This window comes from Lissotriton vulgaris, chromosome 4_1 (assembly GCF_964263255.1).
Source record: "Lissotriton vulgaris chromosome 4_1, aLisVul1.2, whole genome shotgun sequence".
Taxonomy (NCBI): Eukaryota; Metazoa; Chordata; class Amphibia; order Caudata; family Salamandridae; genus Lissotriton; species Lissotriton vulgaris.
The window spans coordinates 174,165,583-174,184,864 of record NC_141691.1 but is presented as its reverse complement, the minus strand read 5'-3'; the positions used below and the strand labels follow the sequence as shown (position 1 = coordinate 174,184,864).

Here is a 19,282-nt window from a genome sequence, read left to right as displayed (position 1 = left end):
ACTGCAAAAGTTGTGCCATGTAAAATGCATAAATGTTTTACAATTTCGCCTCCATAATAAAAGTGTCCAACGTGGCCGTATCGGAACAATCAGAAAAAAACCAGAAATTGGTTTGTGTCGTTACAGAATGAGAATTTGAAGAGGTCATTAACACTTCAAAAAAGAGTAAAGATGCAGGTACAGACGATATGCCGTTCAAGAGATATCAGATATTATTTCCTTGTGAGGGGGGTTATTTTAGAGTGGCATGCACAGGGAGCAACAGCCAATTTCTAGGCTGAAGCCACTATTTCCTTAGTTCTTAAAACCTGTACAAATCTCACCTGTTGTTAGATCCGCAGGTAAATTCCGATATCAAACTTTGCCATCAGATGCTTCAGCAATGTTCATTCAGCCACATTAACACCTTGCGTCCTGCCCCGATTTCCCTCCGGTGCTGGACATTCCATAACTGGGTGTGGTGGTGACGGAACCATTCCGTCATCAGCACAGCTCAACCGTGACTGATGACGGAATGGTTCCGTCACAAGCATCAAAGGGGTTAAATCATTTACTTTCATGCCTTGATTAACGAGAATCAGAAAGATTCCGTCTATAGCCATCACAGGAAGATTCTTTCACATGATTTGACATGGGCAAATAACATTAGTTTAGAAAAAGGAGTGATCATAGTGGTTATGACAATCGATGCTGCCAAATCGTAGGATAGGGTCTACTGGACATATTGGCGGAAGGTACTGAAACATTTTGGTTTAGGAGGAAGGTTTATTGCAGTTATTCAAAAACTATGTATGAGTCTGCACTCAAGATCCCATATTATCAAAATCCATATTCAAAGGGGATCAAGGCTGCAGTGTTCCTTTTCCCCATGCTTAATTTATATAAATTGAAATGTTAATACAGCGTTTTAGGCAACATGCGGATATGGCCATTGAGATTCAGTAACTGAAGCGCCAAGATAGCACTCGATGCTGATGAAATTATAAGACACAACCAACTCGTCAAAGTCAGTTATGGCCAAATGTACAAAAAGTCTTAGCAGTTGCAAACACTCAAATTTGTCGTTTGTGACTCTTAAAATGCTTTTTCTTACGTACTAATCCCATTTCAGTAATCAGACATTTTTTTCTGTCCCTTCCAAATACTGACTTGAGATCTTATGTATTGATGTTTACGACCAAAATTAAGTCGCAACACATTGATATTTTACTGACACCTTTAAGGAAGTGATAATTCATTTGCAAAAGGGTTCCTTCTTCCCTTGTGAATGTAAACAATATACGTTTTTTGAAAAGTAGGCTATGGCCTAATATATTAAACTACCTTTTAAATGGCTGTGTGTCTATATTAACCACAAATTAGAGTATGTCAGAATATAATTGTAGGAAAGGATATTCCTTATCTGAAGTTGATGCGTGCATGGAGGAATAAAATGCCATTAACAGTAATAGCAAGAATTTATGTTTTAGATAATATCTTTCTCTCCGAGACCACCATTGTGTTTAACACAGTCCCTCTTTATTTTGAAGCAATGATTAAAGAAAACACAATCCATGCTGGTTGGTTCATCTTGGCTCACAAGGTGATATGAATGGCCTTGAAAACGTTGTAAAGAACCTTTCTAAGGGAGGGTGTCTTTTTTCTGGACTTCCAGGCAATCTTAAAATTAGATATTTCAAGTAAAGAAGGCGGGGTAATATATAAATATCTCAACAAGCCATTCTTTAGCAATATTAGGTTTTTGACCCTTCGTTCCTGTTGTAGCACTTGTAATGTACACAGGAAATGGTCACTGACATATTATTTGCAGTCTCAACCGAATTGTTACTTATTGGGCCCTTCCCTTCCTAAAGAATTCTGCTCTTTTTGAACGTACTTGATAGTCAAAATAAATTTTCAGTGATAAATGTTATCACTGGAGGTTATCTTTCCTGGTTAAAATGTATAGCACTAGCCTCCTGAATTATGATGTTAAAGGCGGCGAATGAGTTGGGCGCTATCCTTTGTTTACAAGAACTTCTTCACTCCGACATGGGCTCCAAGAAGGAACGGCTTAAGACTGAAGATTCACGTGTGGACCCTTCCTGTTGTCAGTGGTAGAAATGATTTCTGTCAAAGAGTTGGCTGATTTCTGGGAAATTACACACACACCCATATAACCCCAGTAGCATATCTGCCATTGCTCATAATTAAGTGTTTATTTACTATTCTAACTCGATGCTAGACGAAGATAGTGTTCGTCTGGTTCTGACATGGGTCCATAAAGGGCCGAAAGAATGTAGATTATGTGGAAGCAGCAAAAAGGATTTCATTCATCTAGTCTGCACATGTCCTAAACTATTAAAAGCACAAGGAGGCAGTTGGCCAGTGGATGATTCACAACTCACTAAAACTGAATGGGGAGAAGACGGAGGTGATGGTTTTTGGAGGAAAAGAAACGATCTGGTCGGCTGAGTGGTGGCCGAACTCGCTGGGCTTATGTCCCGAGCCCACCTCGTCAGCAAAAAACCTGGGAGTCATGATCGACCCCACCCTTAGTATGTGCCAACAGGTCAACAGGACTGTATCGACCTGCTGGGGGATTATCCACACTCTAAGGAAAATCAGGCACTATTTGTCACCCCAGGCGAGAAAGCAACTTGCTGTCGCACTTCTGGGCTCGCGACTGGATTACTGCAATGCGCTGTATGCAGGACTGAACAAGAGTCAGCGACAGCGCTTGCAGGTGGTCCAGAACGCGGCAGCAAGATTTGTCCTTGACCTACCTAAACGTGCCTCTGCCACCGAAGCCCGAAAACAGCTTCACTGGCTCCCCGTTGAGGACCGTATCCTTTTTAAATCCATGTGTATGGTGTACAAAGCCCTATCTAAATCCAGCCCGACAGGCATGGGATCGATCCTTTCTCAATATAACCCCGGCAGGAATCTTCGTTCTATTCACAAACTTCTTCTCTCTGTACCTCGTGTTAGAAAAGCAAGATGGGGAGGCAAGGCCTTTTCTAACTTGGCACCTAAATGGTGGAATGCCCTCCCTTTGGAAGTAAGGTCCCGCCCCACTCTACAAGCTTTTAGATCTGCTCTAAAGACCCACCTTTTTACACGTGCATACCCCTAGTGGTGCTCTGCAAACTTTCTGATTTGGTTTTGATAGGCGCCTTGACACCTTCGGGTTTAGTTTGCGCGATACAAGTTGCTTAATAAATAAATAAATAAATAAGCCACTTTATTAAACAAGTATTTGCAATGCAATAGGTCTCGCATTTGCAAGAGTTTGAGCTATTGGCATTGTAAATGACAATGCCTTTTTTATGTTTTGGTTTTAATAACATAAATATAAGGCAATGTCACTTACAATGCCAATAGCTTAAACTCCCAGACATGCGAGAACTATTGCATTGCAAATGCTTGTTTTCTTTGCCTTGGTATGTCTCATTGCGTAATGGAGATAAGCGAGAGGGACGTGGAGGTAATGTTTCTATTACTAACCGGTAATCACATCACTCCTAGTCCTACTCGTGCTTATCACCATTACGGCCCGCCCTACATCCTGGTGCTCTGGCCAACTGTGTCTAGGGCCTCATTGTGTAATGGAGATAAGTGAGAGTAGCACTAGGAGTAATGTGATTACCGGTAAGTAATAGAAACATGAATGTCCTATAGGAGTCTGCGGATTTTTGCAAATTGGATCCCAAAAATGTCAAAAACTTATCAGGGGAGATGTATACTCTCCCTTAAATCATCTACAAGAAATCTGTTAAATTGTTTTGCTTGTTGGAATTTGGGGGACGTATCACACCCCACCACTTACATAGATCTTTTTCCTCATATAATGGCGATGAGGTTAGCTCTCACCCCATTTCTGGAAATTATTGTGCTGGCACATTGTTGGGAGCAGGACTCGCTTTATGGCGGTGCAAACAGCTGTGGTCCGTGCAGGTAACAGCGGTGGGGCGATGGGGCCAGGTGGGGGAGATTTCGAGGGACGATGCAGAGGGAAAATTTAATAAATAGTTCATTTTCCCTCTGCATCGTCTCTCAAAATCTCCCCCTCCCTCCCCCAGACCCCACCACGTGGCCCCACCGCTGTTACCTGCACGTACTGTGGCTGGGTGTTAACAGTACATCTGCACCAGGCGGTGACTTTGGTGAAGGGTGCTTGTTTAAAAATAATTTTAGCTTTAAAAGCACATGAACTACCTTGTGCATCAGGTAGCTTCAAGGCAACAATAAAAAAGCCAAGATAACTCTGGTGATTAATGTTCCTCCTAGTGAGTGTTCGGAATTTTGTCTAGGGGCAGTTTTAGTTCATTGTAAAGTAGCGTAGAGGGTTAATGTGCCTACAGGGCCGGTTCTAGGATTTGCGAGGCCATGGGCCAAAAGTGAATGTGGGAGGCCTCTCTAATTTAAATAAGTGACCTCTTGAAAGGAGGCCATTCAGAAACACTGCAGGAGGCCCATTATCCTGCATTTTAGCGCCCCACAGTTTTAGCTTTCAACCCAAAAGTAATTCTCACACCCTCAGTCCGATATATGTGAGAATTGCTTGTGGGCTAAAAGTTAAAACTATGAGAGCGGTAATATGCGGGACAATGGACATCCCGCAGTGTCTCTGAATGGGTCTCCTTGCAATTGGGATAAGAGGAAGCGTCTCCCAGATGGAAGTGTTTGCTGTACACAATTCATCAATCTCTTCCACGTGAGTGTGTATCACTGCAACATTGACTGTTGGACGTCACACTTTCAGATGAGTTGCCTGCTAACCACCAACGAACAGTTACCTTTATGTGTGAAGACACTGACTTGTTAACATCACGTAGGGCTATGTAAGACACCGGGTCAGCACTACCTAGTGTGCCCATCACTGATAAGCTTATAGAATGATATTGATTGTTTGCCAATCCACCATTCCTACCCAGGTGTGCGTGTCAGTGGCATACCCTAGACAGAAGGAGAACTGGCCATTCTGGAAATGCTACTCGTTCTTGTTTGACGGTGGGTGGAGGCTTGGCCAACAAAACAGTGAGTTGTTCTCAAGCTGTGCTTAGCTAGGTTAAATTGTGCATTCTCCTGCACATGTGGATCAATACACGACCTTCCCAGACCAAGCAGATACATGCATCACTCATTGACGCCTTCTGCTTATGTGCTCTGGCCACGTGGAGTATCCTTCCCACAGGCATGGCTCCTGCCCGTGAGTGGGTTTCTCAAGCTAGACAGTAAGACATGCTCTCAGTATGCATATTCTGTGCCCTTGTGCACAAGCCCAGCTTACTGCCACCCCATATTACAAATATAGAGCACAAGACCTTGCCCACTGATAGTCAACAAAGTGAAAGACAACCTTCAGACCTTGATTTCCTCCTGCACCATTATCTGAAATACACAGAATCAAGGGCAACCTCCCTGCCGTAGCACGGTCCAGTTCACCTGTATATTGGTAGAAGTGAAGGCATAGTTTGTTCTGAGTCAGTTTATTCTTCAAACTGAATGCACATTCTGTATCATAGGGAAGCTCGGGATAAATGATCAAAGTTCTAAACTATCAAAAATACTTTTCCTAGTGAAATGGTGCATATGTTTATGTAGAAGAGTCATGGATACTGACTGCAGTTATGGTTGAAATCCATTTATATATAGGAAAGGTTTTTGATCATTAATGACTTGGCCGTGTTCGATAAATCGATACTTGCAATAAAACTGTTCACCTACGTTTCGGGAGGAAAGATGTGTCCAAAAAGTTGTTTCTACCATTCAAAGTCCCATTGGGAAATTTGTGTCAAGTGACACTGTAAAAACTAACCAAGGGAACCGTTTATGCGATGGTATGTCCATCTGTTAATTGAGTTAGAAAATAAATTGCGACCAAAACCCTAGGTGTCCAGCGGTGGTTTGGACTGCAGTTCTAAAATTGTAATCTGATGCAGCATCTGATTGACTGGTAGAAGCTGAGCATTTTTCCTCTTTCAACCTTTTCATAATGAACCTGAATGAAATGATGTTGCTTGCATTCTGATTTCTTGTCCGATTAAAGCGAAAATAAGGGGTTTGATCTGCTGTCAGTGGAGCACTACAAAATGAAGTGGTCACAGAGGAAATAAACTCAACATATAATCCAACATCACCTTTAGCAAATCAAATTTATCAATGTATTCCTTTTTGTAGAGCAAAATGTTATTCAAATAGCAGCACAAATGTCTACATAATTTTGCAAAGGTGTTCCAGGGTAGGATAGTGGGGGAGTGCTCAAAGGGTGTGTGTTGGTGAGGTTTGGTGAAGAAGGAAGAGTGATGTGCAATATATATACATCAACAACTAACAGTAGCCTATCCAGCCATTAGGAAGGCAAACTATACAGTATTTTAGTGTCACAGTAAATCAATCACTGTTGACTGTACATGGAAGCCAAAGAACCGTTGACGTTTCGACCCAATGATGTATGCAGGGAATTTTAATCCTTACGGGGGTTCTTCATCAGGACTGGGGAAAACTCCTATTGGTGGTTTAAAATAAAATGACCTCATTGCTTAAGGTGATAGAGAGCAAAAATTCATTAATCAAAAAGAGGTAATGTAAGTTATCCTGATCCAGCATCTGATTGACTGGTAGAAGCTGAGCATTTTTCCTCATTCCACCTTTTCATAATGAACCTGAATGAAATGATGTTACCTGCATTCTGATTTCTTTTCTGATTAAAGGGAAAAGAAGGGGTTTGGTCTGCTGTCAGTGGAGCACTGCCCTCTTTTTTTGGAATAGACCGGGGTAGATGGTCCTGCCCAGTGTTGTAACCATAGATACCGAAGGCCTCCTTGAAGAGGGTTCTTTTCAGTTTTTTCTTGAAAGGAGCAAGATTTGGTTGCATCCTGAGATCTGGGTGCAACCCTTTCCAGATCTGTGTATCCATCACCGAATGCATCTGTCTCCGTGTGATTTGCCACTGAATGTGCCCTCCGTGATCAGGATTTGCCACTGAATGTGCCCTCAGTGATCAGGATTTGGCACTGAATGTGCCCTCCGTGATCAGGATTTGCTACTGAATGTGCCCTCAGTGATTAGGATTTGGCACTGAATGTGCCCTGCCCTCAATGATCAGGATTTGGCACTGAATGTGCCCTCAGTGATCAGGATTTGGCACTGAATGTGCCCTCAGTGATTAGGATTTGGCACTGAGTGTGCCCTCAGTGATCGTGATTTGGCACTGAATGTGCCCTCAGTGATCAGGATTTGGCACTGAATGTTCCCTCAGTGATCAGGTTTTGGCACTGAATGTGCCCTCAGTGATCAGGATTTGGCACTGAATGTGCCCTCCGTGATCAGGATTTGCCACTGAATGTGCCCTCCGTGATCAGGATTTGCCACTGAATGTGCCCTCAGTGATCAGGATTTGGCACTGAATGTGCCCTCCGTGATCAGGATTTGTTACTGAATGTGCCCTCAGTGATTAGGATTTGGCACTGAATGTGCCCTGCCCTCAATGATCAGGATTTGGCACTGAATGTGCCCTCAGTGATTAGGATTTGGCACTGAGTGTGCCCTCAGTGATCGTGATTTGGCACTGAATGTGCCCTCAGTGATCAGGATTTGGCACTGAATGTTCCCTCAGTGATCAGGTTTTGGCACTGAATGTGCCCTCAGTGATCAGGATTTGGCACTGAATGTGCCCTCCGTGATCAGGATTTGCCACTGAATGTGCCCTCCGTGATCAGGATTTGCCACTGAATGTGCCCTCAGTGATCAGGATTTGGCACTGAATGTGCCCTCCGTGATCAGGATTTGCTACTGAATGTGCCCTCAGTGATTAGGATTTGGCACTGAATGTGCCCTGCCCTCAATGATCAGGATTTGGCACTGAATGTGCCCTCAGTGATCAGGATTTGGCACTGAATGTGCCCTCAGTGATTAGGATTTGGCACTGAGTGTGCCCTCAGTGATCGTGATTTGGCACTGAATGTGCCCTCAGTGATCAGGATTTGGCACTGAATGTTCCCTCAGTGATCAGGTTTTGGCACTGAATGTGCCCTCAGTGATCAGGATTTGGCACTGAATGTGCCCTCCGTGATCAGGATTTGCCACTGAATGTGCCCTCAGTGATCAGGATTTGGCACTGAATGTGCCCTCCGTGATCAGGATTTGCCACTGAATGTGCCCTCAGTGATCGGGATTTGGCACTGAATGGGTGCTAAGTGATCAGGTTTGCTTTGCTGTATCTTAGCAATCAGGGGAAAGTATTTTGGGCCGTGGCATTCCTGTGCTTTAAAAATGGTGCAGATGACATTCAACCTTATTCTCTTTGCCAGGGAGATAAGAGTCAATGTCGATAGCTTTTAAGACAGAGTTGCTCAATACAGTTTTGGCGTCATTCAATTACCCTCATCCCCAGAAAGGTCATCATAAGTCCACTTTCTATGTAATGTTATCGTAGTAACTCACTTCATGTGATCTTTTCAGGCCTCAGTTACCTTTGCAACAATTGAATACATGTAGCATTAAATTACTCTATTAAGCAGAGAGTCAATCAACTATCACGTAAAAATGATGGAGTGATTGAACGAAGCGTAGAATACAATTTTTTGCAACACCCCACTGAAACACATCTACAAATGGAGGCACCTACGGATAGTATTTTGTAGTAGAACATTGGAATGTTGGGAGCTCTATTGAAAACAATGGAGTGCTCTGGGCTTCTAATGTCTGGTAGAAGCCCGTAGCTCCAACATTCCAATGTTTGACTTTGTTCATAGCTGTTACTGAGAACAAAGGCCTGTCGTAGCCCGAGGGGATTTAAACCCGCTGGGGCTACAAGATGCATTTGTTTTTACTAATTAGAACATTCTACGCTCCTGGGGCGGAATGTTCTGATTTACCCGGAGGGTCTCAAGGCACTTAAGGGAGATGAGTTCACTACTGATCGAACAGCCAGATTTTGAGTTGCTTTCTGAAGGAGAGGTGGTTCTGTGTGAGACGGAGGTGGGTCGGGAGGGAGTTCCAGGTCTTTGCCGCCAGGTAGGAGAAGGTTCTTCCTCCCATGGTGGCTTTCTGGATGCGTGGAATCGTGGCGAGGGCTTGGTTGGACGATCGAAGATGGCGGGTGGGTGTGTAGAAGGTCAGGCGAGTGTTGAGGTATCTGGGACCTAGGTCGTGGAGTGCCTTGTGTGCGTGGGTGAGGAGACGGAACGTGATTCTTTTGTTGACGGGGAGCCAGTGCAGGTCTCTCAGGTGACCGGATATATGGTTGTGGCGGGGTATGTCTAGGATGAGTCTAGCGGAGGCGTTCTGAATACCTTGAAGTCTTTTCTGCAATTTGGCTGTGGTTCCGGCGTAAAGGGTATTTCCGTAGTCCAAACGGCTAGTGACGAGTGCTTGGTTGACTGTCTTCCTTGTTTCGGTGGGGATCCATCCGAAGATCTTTCGGAGCATGCGTAGGATGTTGAAGCATGATGAGGAGACGGCGTTGATTTGTCTGGTCTTCGAGAGGGAGGAGTCTAGGATGAATCCCAAGTTGCGAGCATGGTCCGTTGGTTTTGGTGCGTTGCCTAGTGCCGGGGGCCACCATGAGTCGTCCCAGGCAGAGGGAGATGTGCCTAGGATGAGGACTTCCGTCTTGTCAGAGTTCAGTTTTAGGCGGCTATTCTTCATCTATTCGGCTACGTGTTTCATCCCTTCGTGTAGGTTGGTTTTGGAGGTGGTTGGGTCTTTTGGTGAGGGAGAGGATCAGCTGGGTGTCGTCTGCGTAGGAGATGATGTTGAGGTTGTGTTGGCGTGCGATGGATGCGAGGGAGCACATGTAGATGTTGAAGAGGGTGGGGCTGAGCGATGATCCTTGTGGAACACCGCATATGACTTCGGTGGCCTCTGATCTGAAAGGGGGGAGGCGGACTCGCTGTGTTCAGCCATTAAAGGCCTGCTCCCTTGTTATTGTCCCTTGCCTTCGGCTTGGACCTTAACACTGGAGTGGGCTTTCAATGGCAGGTAGAGCCCACCGGCTCTAAGGGGGAAATAGCCATAACTACGCATGCCTTACAACGCATGCCTTTACAACGCGATCGTTACAACGTGAACCATTACATTGCAAGTCGTTTCAACGACTTTCTGTAGGGGGCGCACTGGTGTTGGATTTAGAATCCAACACCTTCCCTGCCGTCGCACAAACTGGAGTAGGAATAGTAAATTATACTGTTCCTACGTCCAGCGCGCCCCCTATAGCAAGTCATTTAAAATGACTTGCGATGTAATAGTTTGTGTTGTAACAACACGGTCGTTGTAACGAACACTTTGTAAAGGCATGCGATGCATCGCATGCGAGGGTAAAAGTATATACTTCCTCTAAGGCTGTATTAGATCTGATGATTTAAGCTCCTTCTCAATGGCTTCAATTGTGGAGTTGCTCTGAGGGGATTGAAGGTCTGATGGATGTGTCTGGTGGGTAAGGAAAAAGGGATCCTCATCTCTGGTAATTTCAGTTGTACAGAGCTGCAGACGTGTAGTTTGTGATGAAGATTACAGAGCCTGTTACTTTTATAAACATTCACTGTAGCCATTCAAGGTAAGTTCATCCGAGGTTTCTGAATATTTTTTAGCATGTATCCTACCATAAAGAAACTAACTAGGGCTGTATTACAGAACGTGCCTGTAGAGTTAATGTAACTATAGCTTGTTATAAATACACTATACAGTGATTGGCTGGTGAACTGGAATGTCCAGCAGAGAATAGAATGTATTGTACTCGAGGTTCTGTAAGGACCTGACTGTTAGGCAGCGCTGAAAAAGAGACTGCTGTGCTGAGGATCTCTCTTTATCCAGAATAAACAACATTCAATCAACTATTTGGAGGTGTGATTTTTACAGTGCCCCAGGAGCGCAATGGGCATGTGCGTCCGCTTTGTGCACCCTCTGGGCACGTTGGTATTACAGAAAGGGCCGAAGATCCTTGTGCGCCCCCTTCTGTAATACTGAAAGACTTAAGCGCACATGCAAATGAGGGAACACCTCTGCGTCCGTGCCGTGTTATAGACGCGGGAGAAGGGGCAAAGAAGCTGTCAGGAGTCGCATTGACCCGCCCCCCCCCTCCATAGATGCCAGCCACCTTTTCTTGTTCCATCATTAGCTGTACTGCTGCGTTGTGCACAGTCTACATTGGCTTCATTTTATTGGAGGTTATGTGCATGTGCACACAAGTACCGTGGACTAGCTCCATTGCCAACTAGTATTCCGTGCATGCGCCAGGTGTCACTGCTTTCCCCACAAAGCCACGCTGCTCCGAGCTGTAATATACTCTATATGTGTGGCTGGATTGAAATGAATGAAAATGCAGACAGATTATGTGAGTTAGTGTCCATTTGGCTTGAGAAAAGAGATAAAAGTCTGAGTCGCCATTTTTTTCATCCTGGGAACTAGATTTTAGCAAACTAGTAGAGTATTCAAATCTCCCGCAGGGACACCCACCATCGTCTCTCACCCAAAACATGTCGCTAATTTGAAGTCAGGCGCTAGGGGTACAAACGAGGCGGACACCGTTGTTGGCTCTAGGTTATTTATTTATTTAATTGGAGAGCGCCGGGAACAGCAACAACCCGTAACGGCTAGGCTACCAATCGCCAAGATGGCCACCTGCGCTCCCAGCATTCCCTGTCATAATGTGACAGGAACACTAGAGCACTACTCTACGACATGTTTTAGTTATTAAGGTAAATATGGTTGGTTGCAGACATTTTTCTGTTTTACTAATATCAATGCAAATTCGTGCAGTTATTCCTCGTTTTCGATTTTTTAAGACCTCGCTGTAACCTTTGTAATATTTACTGTTCTTTGGTAGTTTGTTTTTGTTCTCCTCTCTAAAACTTTTCGTATGTAAGGCGCTCAGATATCTTCTATGGGTTATGTTCGTCGTGCAAGGTAAACCTGCATAAATACATAAAGCCGTATAAATATGGTAAAGAAACATTATGAAGTGGAAAGATTGCAATCTACAGAGTGGCCAGGAGGTGGCACCAAAGCTCCGTAAAATGTAATGTTGTGAAAGCAAGTTTCAGACTACAGCCTGGATAGCTTAATACCATTGCAGTTTGTTGGCTATCCAAATACGGTCGACAGTATGACTTGTCTTTTGCAGTGCTGGCCACATACAAAACAGTATATTGCGGTAAGAACGCGTGACGTCAAACGATTAGGCCACAGTCCATGTTGTCCACATCGCTGAAGGCTGAGCCATTGCTTCACTATTTTACAAATGTTTTCTCCTCCAAATTGCTGATCTTCTTGTTTCAGTGTGTTACTGACTAGTTGCAAGTTTCCCCTCTTTACTGCGAAACCATGTCATGTTATATTGGCAGGTTTGCTGACTCCTCCGCCTGTGCCATTATTTCTTAGTAAATACCATGGCTTTGCTTTATGTGCACCCGAATCCAACTACTGTCCTCACCAAATTGGCAGGTAAAAAAAAAAAAAAAACGATTTCCAGTTAAAAAAAAATCGCAAGATCACACAATGCACCTATCTGGAGAATCCTGGTTTTGAACCAAGTTCTCTTAATTTATATATATATATATATATATATATATATATATATATATATATATATATATATATATATATATATATATATATTTCTCCAAACCTTTCCAGGACGGAAAGAAATGAGCCGCACACATCACGGAGACAGGAAAAGTTCTTTATTTAAAAATGCACTCCTATTGTCCTGATGCATTTCGGCCTGAACTTCGGCCTTTTTCAAAGGTGGACGAGCATTTTCAACATCTTGTGGTCTGGCTTCCAGGAAACAGAATAAATGCCGTTCTTCGCTTCTATGCAATTTAACCCTTCAGTGGATTCCGCTAAAATTGCATGCGAGGCATTATGGTCCCTGTAGTCAGCCTTATTACATTACCCTCCAGTGGGTCGTCTTTTATATTTATATATATATATATATATATATATATATATATATATATATATATATATATATATATATATATATATATATATAATCATGCATGTTCGTAATGACCTGTATCTGAAATATCTACATTTCTTAATGAGCAATGGGAATGATAAAACAATGATCAAATCCACCCGAGCCAAACCAGACAAAAAAGACAAAGGAAATATATTTATTTATTATTATTTGCACAGCTTTTGATGTTAAAAAGGATAAATCATGACATTTGGCTGTGAGTAGCATTCCTTAAAACAGCTCCAGATTACTTAAAATGTGCACTGTTTAGAGTCAAGGTACACTGGCGAAAAGTCCTTTTCCCTGATTACAAGACTCGTTAGGTCATTCAATCAAGTCTTAACCTGCCTGTGTATGTCTTGTTTCTCCAAACTCAAGGATTCATCCAGTCCTCGCATATGTGGGGACAAGGGTTTGATATTGCCATCAAGTGCAGGTCGAAATCCGCTTAACTAGATATTTATGTAAGCTTTACGTTTTGGTAGTTTATGTCTTAGGGACTTAGCTTTTGCAGAATGTGTTCCTGTAGACTGTTTTCTCATGATGTTGCCTGTCACTTCCTCCTCTGCTTATGACCACCTTTAATTTAAATATCCTTCTTGTGTTTGTGGGCAGTACTCCGGCTGTCATTAAACTCGTAGTTCGTGTTCATCGCCTGTACCTGGAGCAGTAATAGTAATGTATATTTTACTCTTGCGGATGTGGTTAGTTGAAACTGATGAACTTGAACATGATTTGATCGACACATCATACACAGTTCCCATTGATTGTTCTCATCTTTTTGGCCAAAGCCAGCTTGGTGACCACTGTTAGAATTAGAAAGGCGAGCTGGAGTGGCAGGAGTTTCAGCTACATTACCACCAGGTTGTGGAATTCCGTTCCACTATATCTCAGGACTATACCTACCCTCCTCGCCTTCAGAAAACAGATTTTATATACTATTTTCTATCAGATTTTAGCTATACTTCAGCGCAGTATGTTTGAATGTGAAAGCCCAAGACACCTATGGGTATACGCGTGCTATATAAGTTTTAATAACATAACATATAACGTAAGTTGGTATTTATTCTGGGACACTCTCCATCTGGGATATCACGAGAGGATCATCTTACCTACTTAACTGTCCATTTAAGAGGCACATGCATGTTTGATAACACACTGACAATGCACCCACAATGCGCTAGCCAGGTTAAGGATCACGTCCCTGTGCAGTGTGGTTGGTGTTACATGTTGGACAATACATAGACTTTAGTGACCCTCATGGTTAGTTAGTTCCTGTGAACACATAGTAAGTATTCTAAAGAAAGATGTTTGAAAATTCAGCAATAGGCTTCTTTCTTAGAAGATCCAGTTCCAATACTGACTTTCTGAATACCAATAAATCAAATTCTGCCTTGTGTGCTCTATAACAGAGGACCTTTGATAAATCGATGACTAAATTATGATTCGTATATTATTAGACTGTTCTAGGTGTGCCAAGTATCCTATCAGTTGGTACAAAAAATGCATTAACTCTACAATCTTCTCATCAGACATGTATTTTTAAAGGGCTGCATATCAGATTGAAAATGTTGGTTTCAGTAGAAATACATTCCCTATTTTGTGCAAAATTAGCATTGAGCTGGCATAGTTCAAGTAATATGAGCTACCATGGTGTACAAGAGGGTCATTATGACGTCTAGTGGAGGAAACATTAAATTAATGCAGAATTTGCTTTTCTCATCTGTTATCCAGGAGCGACAGCTTATCAATTTCGGATAAATCTCTAGAGCAGACCTCATCGGATGACGTCTTTGTCGATGCTGTCCAATCCCAGGCGTCCCTCAACTTACTACCATCCTCCTATGGCTGGACCGAGCGCCAGGACCTGCTTCAGTCTTTGAGCCATGCCATCCTCCCCAAGGATCTGCCTGTGAATGGGGTGGCAGAGGGATTCTCTTCCTCCTCTCCTTTGTTAGGACCCTCCCTCACTGGAACCTTCCACACTGACAAGAGACAGTCATATGAGGTTTCTGAATGTGATGTGTTCTTGGATACGCCACCGCCCAGGCCACCTAAGCCCATCCATTTCTCAGAAGCAAGGTCAGAACTTCATTCGAGTGGAATCTTCCCAAATGGGATGGTGGCTTGCGGGCTTCAAGCTGGAACTGTGCCACGAAGAATCTCCCTGTCTAGCCTGGACAATGTACGGAACTGGAAAGGTAACTCTACATTTGCACATTCTCTTGGTGATAAAACACTGAAACAGACTTCAGGAACGTTTACAGTGATAATGCTGTATTAAGATGACAATTAGAGGTTTTTGTAATTTTGCCGTCTGTTCATTTTGCTTCCTGTTTATTTCATTCCTATTGTTTAACCCCTTCCATGCTGATGACGAACCCCAGCCGTCCTGCACTACGGTGCTCGTGTGCTGATGACGGCTGGGGTTCGTCACGGCCCGCCCCTGTTCGTGCTGTTTACAGCACACCAGGGGAATCGCGGCCGCATGGAAGGGGTTAACTCTGCTTTCCAACATTTATGGCTTATTTTTGCACATTTACTCTAAACTTTCTTTTACATTCTTTTACTTTATGTGCTGTCTTTATTGAAATTCTCGTCTATTGGGGGGTTTTCACTGTGTAGCACCAGTGGCGTCACTAGGGTTGGTGTCACCCAGTGCAGTAACTCATGGTGTCACCCCTCATGACTTACCATAATTTACCCCAAACTGACACTCACAGGCCATAATTGCACTACTTCAGTGCTCGCTCACCTGTGCCACAATGACATGTCCCCCTGTAGTGCCAGGGTGAGCCAGAGCGTCTTTCACCAGGTTCCTGGGAAGAGAGTCACTCAAGCTGCAGGCCGTAGTGCTGTAGACTGACTGAAGGTGGCTGTCTGTGCTGTTGAGATGGTTGGCTTGCCTGGTTGGTGCAGTGACACGCACTGGCACCGGACTAAGCAGCTCTCTCTTGTTATGGCACTTTGATGGCTTTGGTCCAGTCTGCCACGTTCTAATTTTGAAACTACTGTGTACTGATGTAGGCAGTCAGCTAGAGCTTTCATGTGTGCCCGTGCCGACCTCTGGGCCGCATTGGCAGAGAGCTGCTAACACCGGGCATGGTTCATCTGGACTGGGGGTCCTGGGCTGTGTTTATTAAATACTTGCAGCACCGAGATGGCCTTCGATGTGATTTAAGAACTATTATATACATTTGTATTTACATTAATTAACTTAGGTTTCAGTGTGACATTTTCATAATTTCAGTGAAATGATGTGACGTTTTAACGACTGTGAGTGACACGAGCAAAAATCAAGCATTGAAGACGGGGGAAACGTATAGGGGCATGGAAGGCGGCTAGGAATTAATCAATTTAGCAGCCATAGCAAGTTACAGTTGGCACTTCCTCACCTCCTAGTGAGGGCACACAGAGCTCCTTCTTGGCACTTGCTCGCCTCTGTCAGCATTGAGCCTCTCTGGATCGTACTTTGCAATAAAGAGTTTCCACATTCTATTAGAATACGCCTTCAAACCCTAAGCTGTCCCACTCTTGCCCTGGACGTATGCCGCAGAACACCAAGAGCGTTGTCGGGCAGCACCCCTCCCCCTTGCTGGTGGCTGCGCAAGAGAACACAATGCATCAGGGATGCTGCGGCTACTAAGCGGACCAGTGCAGATCTGTGTTTCTTTGTATATAGATTAGGTGAAAGTGAGAGATGCTCTGCCTGAATTTGGAGCTGCGCCCTTATCTCCTGCGATAATACATGTGAGAATCACCCACCCATACTGCAGGAAACTGGGTTCTGAAACCAATCGTGAGATGTCTCTACTGAAAGACAAGAGGGCTGGGTCTGAGTCAGTCTTGCGTGATTGTGAAGCCGTGAAATACTTCGCTGGGACAACATGACATGCCAGTGCTTTGGAAAGGCCTCCTATCCAGGCAGGCATTTCTGTCTGCCCCTGTGCTGAGTCCAGAACTAGGCCTCAAGGGAGTTAAGATTTGTAAAGCAAGCAGTCCGGACGAGGCCTGGCCCCTGGGTAGACCTGGACCTGTAGATAATGACTCGGGGTGCTTGTGCGCCCCACAACTGGTCTGGAACTTTAGGGGCAGACATTGTAATTGTTTGGATTTTTTGCTAGTATTTGGATCGTGAGTTTACCCCACTCTCCTCCTCCTCTTGGAGAGTTGGGTCAGAGTCTGACTTCTTCAGAATGGGTCTGGTGTACACAGGTCTCAAGTTCTTCCAGGGCTGTGCCACATTTATGTGCCAGGTAATGGCTCTGGCAGGGCTAGCAGCTGAGCTGTTGATCAGGATGTCCCTTAATATATGGGCGAGATAGGAAGTCATCCCAGGATGCAGGTTTGAAAGATAGTAGCAATACAATGTAAGATGCATTTTGTTGTTACTGGGCTGCCTTTGATGGAGGATGGCTATGTCTACAATCTTCTCGCATAAGGATTATGCACCTAGAAGGTAGATCTTCCCGTAAAATTGGCCTTGAATCATCGCTTAGCTAAGTTTCAGGAATGAAAAACAGGCCAGTGTCAGAGTCTTACTGAAGGTCTTAGATGCTAGAGTGGTTTTTGTTCGTACTGCCTGTGTTAATAATGAAAATGAAGAGTTGGTGAGTCAACTTAGATTCTTAGTAAGTGATGGGTTTAGCTGGGATTAACTGGGAATGGGAGTAGAGTCATTCTCTGAGTCCAGTGGATCAAGCAGTGCATTACAGAACATTGAGGGGCGAGACGGGCAGGAAGACTGTTGAGGTGGGTAAGGTTTGTGCTCTACAAATGTCCTTCACTAGTGGCTGCTGGACTGTTGTGATAAACTGTACAATATCTCTGGAAGAGGCTTGTAGGAAGCTGACTCTCTATATAGTGTATTTAAATGAAGTACAGTGCAGAAAGTCCAGTGGGTCTCTAATTGGTTCACAGAGGCTAAACTAGATAATGCTAACACTCTCGTTTGTGGTACTGAAGGCAAGCAGTTAGGCTTATCAGAGGGTAGTACTAAGCATTTGTTGTATTCTCAGAGGCAATAAATAAGAAACCTGCTCAAAAATAAATCTGAGACCAATTTAGAAAAATAACAAGTCTTTTTATATATATTTTCGAACCAAGAACTTTGTGCAAATATAAGAACTTTTGACATTATAAAATTGTACAAGAAGATCAAGCTTTTATGTTGTGCGTCTTTATGTACAATGCATTCCTATTGAGGGAAAATCGAAAATGCAATATAGGTAAGTACAGTTAGATTTATGGGTTCACCATCGGAGTTCGGAGTGATAGAAGGCCAAGGTTTAAAGCACTACTGACAGTTTATTGGGATCGGCGCAGATTCAGCCGGGAGCAGGGGAACTGGTGCGCTACAGAGAAGGGGGACACCTGTCAACAGGCTGCACAAGGGGACTTGTGGACACGTCTGAGGGCTCCCAAACATGGGCTGAGGTCACAAGAGCCTTAGGGACAAGGGTACTAATATCAAAAAAGAGCTGGCTCTAATCAGTAAGGCTGAGCACTTAGAACAATATAACAAGGGGATATGCCTAAACTGATATAGTTGTCAAAACACTAAATGACTCAAACGGAAGAACAACTAATTTCGACCGGAGATTTGCTACTTAATAGCTATTTATTCATTTTTAATGTAAAAAATGCAATACATGAATTCTAAACAAATTACATACATTAAATAAAGGTGATTTGGACACAACACAATAAAAAATAATACATACACATTTACACTAGTCAGACATATCACAGTCATTCAGTTCACATGCATACACTCATACAAGACTCGACGCAACCTGAGGTAACAGATGTGCCAGTATAAAGAAGTGGAACAAAATAGGACTGCTCTGTAAATCAAACAAATGTTACAAAAATATTTTCTCAAAGGAAAAAGTACACTCCGATAATTTAATAAACAATGACAATTGTCAACACATATTTCATCAACAATGTGTACAATAAAACTCGAGTGAAGTGTCACTCAACACTTGGGTTTATATAAGAGCAACTGCTTACACAGAGGCCTACGCGTTTCGAATCCCTACAGATCACAGATGGGATTCTCCTCAGGGCCAGAAAGTTTCTGAAAAAAAGAAGACAAAGTCTACAGGTCAGCCTATTACGAACATTCAAGAAACAAATGAGTGGAGACCACCATTATTCCAAGCAGCTTACCCTTCTGGTATGTAGGACGAAAAAAGGTGTTGTGTGACAGAATCCTGCAAGGATAGAAACAAGGATGGAAAATGATAATTTGGACTTACTTTAGAAAAAGAGGGTGGGTATACTGAAATGACAAGGAGTCAAAATTACCTATCCATGAAAGCAGTGGGTCCA

At 43.5% G+C, this 19,282-nt stretch overlaps 1 protein-coding gene across 1 annotated transcript in view; it reads left to right on the top strand.

The window, feature by feature from the left end:
* The window catches only part of GAB3 (GRB2 associated binding protein 3), a 394,003-nt gene that overhangs the window by 293,860 nt on the left and 80,861 nt on the right, over window positions 1-19,282 (top strand). The window contains exon 4 of the mRNA XM_086918495.1: window positions 14,681-15,147. Coding sequence (XP_086774621.1) covers window positions 14,681-15,147 — 467 coding nt within the window. The remainder of the gene's footprint in view (window positions 1-14,680; window positions 15,148-19,282) is intronic.